Source organism: Microtus oregoni, unplaced genomic scaffold, assembly GCF_018167655.1.
Source record: "Microtus oregoni isolate MIOR12 unplaced genomic scaffold, Mior012 000023F_ref0000262, whole genome shotgun sequence".
NCBI classification, from domain to species: domain Eukaryota; kingdom Metazoa; phylum Chordata; class Mammalia; order Rodentia; family Cricetidae; genus Microtus; species Microtus oregoni.
Genome location: NW_024543082.1, coordinates 35545299 through 35554557, shown reverse-complemented (window position 1 = coordinate 35554557; position 9259 = coordinate 35545299). Strand labels below are relative to the sequence as shown.

Below are 9259 nucleotides of genomic sequence, written 5' to 3'. Positions count from 1 at the left end.
TGTGTTGTGACCATGATGATATGAAGTCACTATAATAAACCCTTGGAGAAGCCCCTGGCACGTGGTGACACTCACATATGCTAGTTCTCCGGCTTGGGGATCACTACCACCCTCCTCTGCCCTGGTCCACTTGGATTGTCAACTTGGCACAACCTAGAATTATCTGGGAAAAGAGTCTCACTTAAGGAATTACCTAGACCTAGTTGGCCTGTGAGTATGTCTGTGAGGGACGGTCTTCAGTGTTCACTGATGCAGAAGAACATCACGGGTCCCTGCTGTGGAATTCTCCAAGCACAACAGTTACTGCCATCTTACTCAGGATATATGTGATTACCTCTGAGAGACCCTCAACAAGAGCCGTCGTCACCCACAGACTTTCCCTTCTAGGAATTGCGGGGAGGTCACTAGACCTCACCTGGGATTCTAGTCCCTGCACTCTGTCCTGTGCAACTCAGATCTCAGGAAGTACTATGTGTATAGAGTGTGCAGCATCCAGGGGCAGCGGGGTGGTACCAACCCTCCTGTAAGCACCCTCTCGTCCATGGTCCTGTAAGTAACTCTGTAAACTCATTAGTTCAGCAGGATGGATTTGGAGGGAATTGTAACTCTTGTCTGTCATTGTTGCCTTCTCTGGGGTGAGCAGGTGCCCACATCTCCCCAGAAGAAGCTCACACAGCCATCGCAAAGAGGGAACTTGAGCTATTTCACCCGCAGCCAGGCTCCATACCCGCAACTCCATGCCCCACCCCTAGCAAGGCATCAAGGTTAATTCCCAACTGCCAGCCAGTATTTAACTTTCCACTTAAGATTAAACATTGGATTTGTAAAAGCCCAGGGCTGCAGACTCCAGTCAGTGAGGGTTTACTGGGTCTCAAGCTGAAAGTGCGCAGCCTGCTGAGATTTGTGTAGTCCTAAGAGCTCACACCAGCCAGACGGGTAGAGCCTGGTTTTCAGAAGGCCTCCTGCATTGCTCACGCACGTGTAGGTAAGTTTCATTATACAGCTTTTAAAAAGAGAGTTATGTAACTTTTTTCCTTTTCCTTATTTCAGAAAACTGAATGCATACACACACACACACACACACACACACACGCACATGCATACACACATGCACACACACACGGGGGTGCACACACACACATATTCTGGGCATGTTTGCCTTTCTTTCCTCTAGCGCGCCTCCCTCCCTTCCAAACCTTTCCTTGTTCATCTCTTCAGAATTGCCTTCAGATGAAAATGTTGAAGGTGCTTTTTTAAATGAAGGATTCATGACAAATGTAGGTAACTCTATCTTTTTCCATAAAAACTCATGACTTGGCTGTCTGTTGTTGGCACGTATAAGGTTAGTCATCACCATATTTCAAGCAAAGAAAGCTTTGGTCATTAGGGTCAAACGTGTAACTTCCTTGTCACGTCTAGATTGTCCTTGGCAGTCACCTCATAGAGCTGTGGTAGGAGGACCTGGGACTAGGGGATCCTTCAGTGATCTAGAGACGGGGTACAGCCAAAGGAAGCATGCAAGCTCAGGCCCTGCTCTCCATCTTTGTCCTTTATGCAGCTGAGCCAGCCACAGGAGGCGAAAACATGGTTACCACATTGTGTGGCCTCCACTAGGACAGGCTGAGTACTGGACACTGGTCTCGGTCAGTTCTAGCCCAGGCACAACAGCCTTTGAGAGCCCTGATCTTAGACAGACCTAAGTGCTAGGCTGTGGTCGTAACCCCGCCAAAGAGCAAGCGGGTCTCTGTTCTCTGGGCACCCAGCCTGTTCAGTAAAACCCGTTTAGTGGGGATACACTTCCCACTAGGTGGAACCACGTGATGCTGACCAGTTAGACCTGCATAGACCTAAGGCAATCTCATACAGTTCAAATGACTGCACACAACTGTTCTCTGGGTATTACTAAAGTAAAATGCCTCCCTTGGGACTTATAAAGGGCACGTATGTGTGCCAAATATGGTGGCTGTCTATCAAGTCAGTGGTTATTCTAGGAATCAAAATTTAAATTAACTCCTTTATCATTTTTAATGTTAGCTTGCTATTATCCTTTATAATCTGCAGATTTTTTTAGTTGTTTGTTTGTAATTTGTATGTGAGTTTGTGTGTGCACACGTGTACGTGTGTGCATGTGTGCATGTGATTGCAGACCAGACTTACCACAGAGCACAGGTGCAATCGGAGGACAGCCTCAGTGTACAGTTCGTCCTCACCTACTTCATTTGGAACACAGTCTCCTGTTTGCTGCTGTGTTCTCCAGGCAAAGCGGCCTGTTAGCTTCCCAGGATCCTCTGGTATCCCCCTCCCATCTTACCCCAGGAGTGCAGGGACTACATACGCACGCAAGCGCTACTGTGTGCAGCTTTACATTAATTCTACATATGCAATCAAGCACTACTGTGTTCAGCTTTACATGAACTCGGGGATCCAGAGGCCGGTCCTCAGGCTCGCCAGTCAGCACTTTACCCGCTGAGCCTCTCCCAGCTCCTGCTTTCCTATTGAATATCCGTGTACGGAGAGTGATGCGCCATACTTAGCTTTGGTTCCTTCTCTCATACAGCTCCTCTCCCCATCTCGCTGACCCCTCTTGTGCTGTGCCCTTCTCCCCCCAATGTTCCCTTTTCCACGTCCATAGTGCATTCTGCTTAGCCTTTGAATATGTTTTAACAAACCCCTATCAGTGAGATTGCTTTCGCACCATGCTTTGAATCTTTCCATGGTCGGGAAACACCAGACTTTCCGGCCCAGCCTCATCTCATGCCTCGGTATTGAAAACGTGAACCCTCTCCCAGAGTCTGCTCTGCCTGGACAGAGGTCAGCACCCAGGCATTTATTTAATCCTCATAGGCCCTTTCAAGCCTGTGATTAAGCCTGAACAAAAAGCACCCGTGACCTGCTTAGAGCAAAGAGCCGAGCCAATAGTAGGTGGTGCAGGCCCCCCTCAGCTCTCAAGGGCTGGCAACTGTGCCCACACCAGGAAGCAGGCCTGAGTGGCGCCAGTGGAATGCCCTACTAAAATCTCTCACCTCAGGATACCTGCGGAAGAGATTGTTAGACCGTGGGGAGCCTAGGAGTCCCCTGAAACTGAACTCAGCTCTCCCTATGTGCAGACATAAATGCTATGGAGAAAAATGAGTCTGGCTCTGCTCGGCCGCAGCAAACACCGTTTAAGGCGGTAGCAGCTCATCTCTGCAGTTTCCAGTACACCTGGGAGCAATCCCATCTGTTTGCTAACTTTCTTTTTTCAGCCCACTAGGCTTTGAGTGCTGGGGAGAAGGAGAGAGAGATCTTAAAGACCTTTGAAGAACAGAAGTTAAAACGTCAAGTGAGGGACCAGAGATAAGGCTTAGCAGTTAGGAGGACTTGCTCTTGGAGAAAACTGGAATTCAGTTCCCAGCACACACGTGGTGGCTCACAAGTGTCTGCAACTCTAGTTCCAAGGAACCCAGCACCTTCTTCTGGCCTTCTCAGGCACCAAGCATGAACTTGGTGCATATTCATACATGTAGGCAAAACACCCACACACATAAAATAAATATATCCTCTTTTTTTTTTTTTAAGTCAGATGAAAAACGAGTATTGGGAACAAGATTCTCAGCTAGGGCAATTTGGGAGAAGGAGTTGCATGGGAGAATTCCTGGAAGTCCGCGGGCAGTCGTCTCCAGACAAGGGTGCCTGGCATTGCCTGCTCGTGATGGAGAGTACAGACACATGGCCAAGGCAGCTCACACTGGGGCTTAAAGAACAGAGAGAGTGCAGGCAAGGGAGCAGGCATAAAATCCTAGGTAGTGAGGCTGGACTGAAATGTCCTCAGGCAAGAACTGGCTCGGAAGAAAGAAAGCAAGCGCCATTGCTGGCTGCAGGGAGTCTTCTGTTGTAAGGGATTAAGTGCAGAGTTGGGTCAGGCGGGAACTCAGGCCAGGCCAGGTAATCTTGTTAAGGAATTAGGAAGTTATTTTTAGGCCATCAGGAAGGTCCACATCCTGTGATGTAAGGTGATGGCATCGCCCTACTTCCCTTCTGGTAAAGAGAGCATCCTTGTGCAGAGAGAAGGACAGATACAGCCTGAAGAGATGCTTCGTAGAGGAGCACGCGGTGTTTAGAGAGATGGTGGTGGCTGGGCAGAGGCAGTGGGGATGAAGAGGAAAGACGGATCTGAGGACTTAGGAATGTTCAGTTTATGTTCTGGCATCAGCATCTAAAACACTCTTTTCCACTGTGTGTGAGTGTGTGTGTGAGTGTGTGTGAGTGTGTGTGTCTGTGAGTGTGTATGTGTGTGAGTGTGTATGTGTGTGAGTGTGTGTGTGTGAGTGTGTGTGTGTGTGAATGTGTGTGTGAGTGTGTGTGTGTGAGTGTGTGTGTGAGTGTGTGTGTGTGAGTGTGTGTGTGAGTGTGTGTGAGTGTGTGTGTCTGTGTAAAATCTGTCTAGTAGTCACAAACAACCTTTTGACACTGTGACAAATGTCACCAAATAAGTCCACACCAGAACTATGAAATCAAGTAGTTACAAAGAAAAAATCCCATAAATTGCAACACACACACACACTTAATAATGTCATAATGTTTTAAGTAGCTTTATGCTTTGAGGCTGCATGTACAGCTGTCTGTGTTGCTTGCAGCCAATGAGCCGCAGGATAGACATGCCTGATAAACCTAGGACATAGGATATATTTTTAAAAAATCTATCTTTGCAAACTTTTGCCTCAATGCTATGTCTAAATCCCCACAATTTGTAAAAGCAGAGTGCCCACTGCTTCGTTCAAGTTCAACAGCAAACATGCTGGATGCATGTCACACACACGCACACACGCACACACACACACACACACACACAGATACATTCTGTTAGTGGCTGAGAGGTCACTGGTTTATTTTTTTAGCAAAAAGAAATGCAAGATGATTGATGAGAATTCAACATTCAAGAAAAACACCAAAAAAGCACAAAAATATATGGCTACACATATGTATATGTAATATATATAAGTAGATAAAATGTATACATTTTGATCTACTTCCTTTTAGTCTTTCCCCCTTTTTAATGTGTGCATATATAATTATGCATAAATGTCTTTATACAGCTTTATGTCTTCCATTACATTTTATTGTAATAGTACAGTCAAACAATGAATAAAAATGGGTGTGTTTAAAGACCATCCAATTTTGAATTTAATCCATCACTAGACAGGTTAAGAAATTGCCTTCTCAGGACTGGAGAGATGACTCAGAGGTTAAGAGCACTGGCTGCTCTTCCAGAGGTCCTGAATTCAATTTCCAGCAATTGCAGGCAGAATACATATTAAATAGATCTCAAAAAAAGGAAGGAAGGAAGAGAAAGAAAAAGAAAAAGAAATGAAATTATTACATTCTCTCCACTTGCATCTACCTCCCAACCTCCCTGAAGGCAGCCAAATGAAGGTAGGGCCTTAGCCTTACTAATCTGTATTATCATTTAATTACAGCAAAGGAGACATGACCACATTAGCCAATTTTACACAAACACTGGAGGATGTCTTCAGAAAGGTTTTCATTACTTATATGGACAACTGGAGGAAGAACACAACAGCCGAAGAACAGGCGCTTCAGGCCAGAGTCGATGCTGAGAACTTCTACTACGTCATCCTGTACCTCATGGTGATGATTGGCATGTTCTCCTTCATTGTGGTGGCCATCCTGGTAAGCACGGTGAAGTCGAAGCGGCGGGAGCATTCCCAGGACCCCTACCACCAGTACATCGTGGAGGACTGGCAAGAGAAGTACAAAAGTCAGATCTTGCATCTGGAAGAACCCAAGGCCACCATTCATGAGAACAAGGGGGCAACAGGGTTCTCAGGGTCGCCCTGACAAATAGCGAGGGTGCATCTGGTTATGAAGGGGTGCTTCTTCCACTTAGCAAGTCCGACCTGTCCTTGCTCAGAAGAAAGCTAGCTCCTTTCTGTGTGAACACTTTCGCACTGATGGCCTGGCTGGCCAGTTGGCACGGGTGACATTTCTATCTCAGTGGTTTACATGAGCCCATTGGGGTGATACTCTGTGTTGAAGATCTATTTTAGTTGCTACGCAATATAAATGTCATGTAAATCAATTTCAGTCTCGAGACTAGAGCCAAACATGAAGCAGAGGACCTGAGCAGGGGCAATGGGAATAGAAAGCAGAGATTTACAAATCCTTCAACCTTCTTTCTCGTATGAAATATTAGTTTGAATGTAGCAAACTCAATTTATGAATAAGTCAAATGTGTTATTCAGAAGCCAAGGTTTAAATCTCTCACAGGTTTGCTGAACTCACAGGCGAGCTTACTGATTCATGGGCACAGAGGACCTGGGTTCAATTTCCAGCACCAACATGGTGGCTCACAACTGTCTGTAACTCCAATTCCCGGGGACCCAACACCCTCACCCAGACATACATGAAAGCAAAACACTAATGAACATTAAATAAAAATAATTAAATAAAAAAGAAATTGGATTCCAAGTCAGAAAAATAATTTTTAAAAATATGGCATTTCTTCTAAACATCACACTTTTTACTTATTTTCAGTCCTTGTTTTTATATATAGCAGCTTATCTTCACATGTGTTTGACAAGACCGAAGCTCTGAGAACTAGACAGTGGCTGCTTCATCCTTTGCACCATAGTGTGTGTGCATGGGGAGGGGGCATGGAGAGATGTTGGTCAAAGGTTACATAAAGGGGCCTGGGGTGCAAACCATAACCCAAACCCTCAGGAGGCTGAGGTGGAAGGAGCTAACTGAGGTTCAAAGCCATTCAAGATCCATTGTACCATATGGTCAACAACAAGGCTTTCTTAAAAGCTCATAAGTGGCCGGACATGGCATGGTGGCGCACACCTTTAATCCCAGCACTCAGAAGGCTGAGGCAGGCGGATCTCTGTGAGTTTGAGACCAGCCTGGTCTGCAGAGCATTCCAGGACATTCAGGGCTACACAGAGAAACCTGTCTCAAAGCAAACAACAAACAAACTGATCAGTGAGTGGATGTCATTATCCTTACCTACATGAGATGCTATGATGTCAGCCACTTCACAATGTGTGCATTCTCAGAACATCGTGCTATATGCGTACATACAATGTAACCTATCATTAAAAAAATAAAATGAGCTGGCTGGTGGTATACACCTTTAGTCCCAGCACTCGGGAGGCAGAGGCAGGTGGATCTCTGAGTTCAAGGCCCGTCGGCTCTCCAGAGCGAGTTCCAGAACAGGCTGCAAAGCTACACAAAGAAATCTTGTCATGGAGGGGAAAAAAATGAATATTTTGTACCATGGAGTACATGGTACTATCATGCAAGAGCTGAAGGGCACTTTGGAGGTCACCTGTACCCTTCGCCTACAGATGAGAAAACTGTAATCCATCAGGACTAGATGTCTTCTTCATCAATTCAAAGATGTGACGTTTATCTGCTTGGGTTCCCATCTGGGCCCCAGGGATGAAAGGAGAGTGAGCTCCTCTGAGCTGCAGAAGCTCACACATGGGGGAGGGGGTCAGCTGTGCACTGGAATGTGAATGGTCTTTACAGAGGTCAACAGGAAGTGGACACAGCCAGAGCAGAGCCATGAGAATCAGGACACAACCGCTGAAGGCGGGAAGTCCAGGGCAAAGGAGGGACATGCTGGTCCTTAGCATGGTGTCTCCATACCCCACATCTTTCCTCTGTCGCGGCCAGGGCACAACATTGTGAGCCAGGCTTCACACCTCGGAGCATCAAGACAAGGTTCAAAGAAGTCCATTTCTGTTGCCATATGAGATGACCTGACTGGGCAATTCTTTCAGGTTTATTTGAGGCCATGTTTCTAGAGGCTGGGAAGCCTGTGAGAATGGGCACCCACATCTGCTAGGTTCCTGGTGGAGCCTCGCATGGCTTTAATTTGTGGCAGGAAGGGGAAGGCCAAGCTAGTGTGTGTAGTGGAAACCACACACCAGACACAACCTCATTATAACTATGCGTGCCCTGGTGTTAATCCAGCCCAGTGAATGAAACTCCCTCCACCAAAGGCGATGGATTCCTTTGGTGGGGGGTAACACCTCTTAAATGTCTCCCACATCTCAATATATTGGGGACCAAGTTTTAACGTGAGTCATGGTGGCCACGAACCACAAAGCCAACCAGCATTTGTTGGTTGTAGAAGATACAACACAGAGAAAGTATCTGCTTCCTACATTTTTCATTTAACTACCAGAGATACTAAACCGTGTTGGAGGATTTCATATTCTAAGTGCAGATCTGTCATGAGTGGCCTCCTCCCTCAGACCAGAAGGCTAAATAAGATTCTGACACAGCCATCCTAGATAGCCTTGACTCAGAGATGCCAACCTAGGGCTCTATCTACACAGGGTTTCTACCCGGGCAACAGACTTTTCTTTTTAATCAGTCTCTAGTCAAGGCCCTTGAACCTTCTTCCGACTAGGCCCCAGCCTTGACCAGTAAAAACTGCATATTCTTGGTACACATTTATCTCATCGACCTTCATAGCCTACGAAGTTTGCACAAACATCAGTTTTGTTTTCGTTTTGTTTTTTATCTAACACCTCAAAGCTGAATCCTGGGGTTATCCCAGCTTCTTAAAGTACCTCCTGAGGAAAACAAACCACTGGATTGCACAGTCCAGCCACAATAGCCAGAGAGGCTGCTGGGTTCTCTTCGCACAATTGAAGAAGCGCACAACTACAGATCTCTCTTTCCCTTGGAGGAATAGTTCTTCTACCATCTAAAACTGTCTCTGACACCCTGCAGGGAGAATTCTTCCAGCATCTAGAAATAGCTCTTTGAAATACAAACATTAAGACCTCGCTGGGTATGCGCCTTGCAGGTCTGAGTCACATATGGGGAATTTTTTTTCTCTTTCAGAGCACAGATCACATGGGTCCCCCCCCCCCAACACACACACATGCACACTGTTGGTTTATCTGTTACCCAAGAAAATATAGCGGTGGCTAAATCCAGAATTTCATTATTAAGCATATTTTATCATCAACACTGGAAGGCATAGTTACAACATGGATTGTAATCTGTAATAATAATGGGGGGAACAGGAGAAATTATATATATATGTATATATATATATACACACATATATATATTCTTAAGTGGTAGTTAATATGGTCAACTTGGCAGGTTCTAGACTCACATAGCAGATAAGCCTCCGGGCATGTCTGTGGGGGATTATCTAGATTGGGTTAGATGAGAGGGAAAGACATACTCTAAGTGGGTGGTACCATTCCCTGGGCTGGGATCCCGGATGGAACAA

General features: G+C 45.9%; 1 protein-coding gene across 1 annotated transcript; it reads left to right on the top strand.

Moving 5' to 3' along the window:
* The first annotated feature begins 863 nt into the window (after positions 1-863).
* On the top strand, positions 864-6393 carry Kcne2 (potassium voltage-gated channel subfamily E regulatory subunit 2). Its single transcript, XM_041673407.1, has 2 exons — positions 864-985; positions 5457-6393. Exon 2 carries the CDS (start codon positions 5467-5469, stop codon positions 5836-5838), a length of 372 nt encoding a protein of 123 aa, XP_041529341.1. The 5' UTR covers positions 864-985; positions 5457-5466; the 3' UTR covers positions 5839-6393.
* The last annotated feature ends 2866 nt before the right edge of the window (positions 6394-9259 follow it).

Excerpts from the sequence above, each read along its gene's own strand:
- Kcne2 (XM_041673407.1), top strand. The coding sequence starts at position 5,467 with ATGACCACATTAGCCAATTTTACACAAACACTGGAGGATGTCTTCAGA.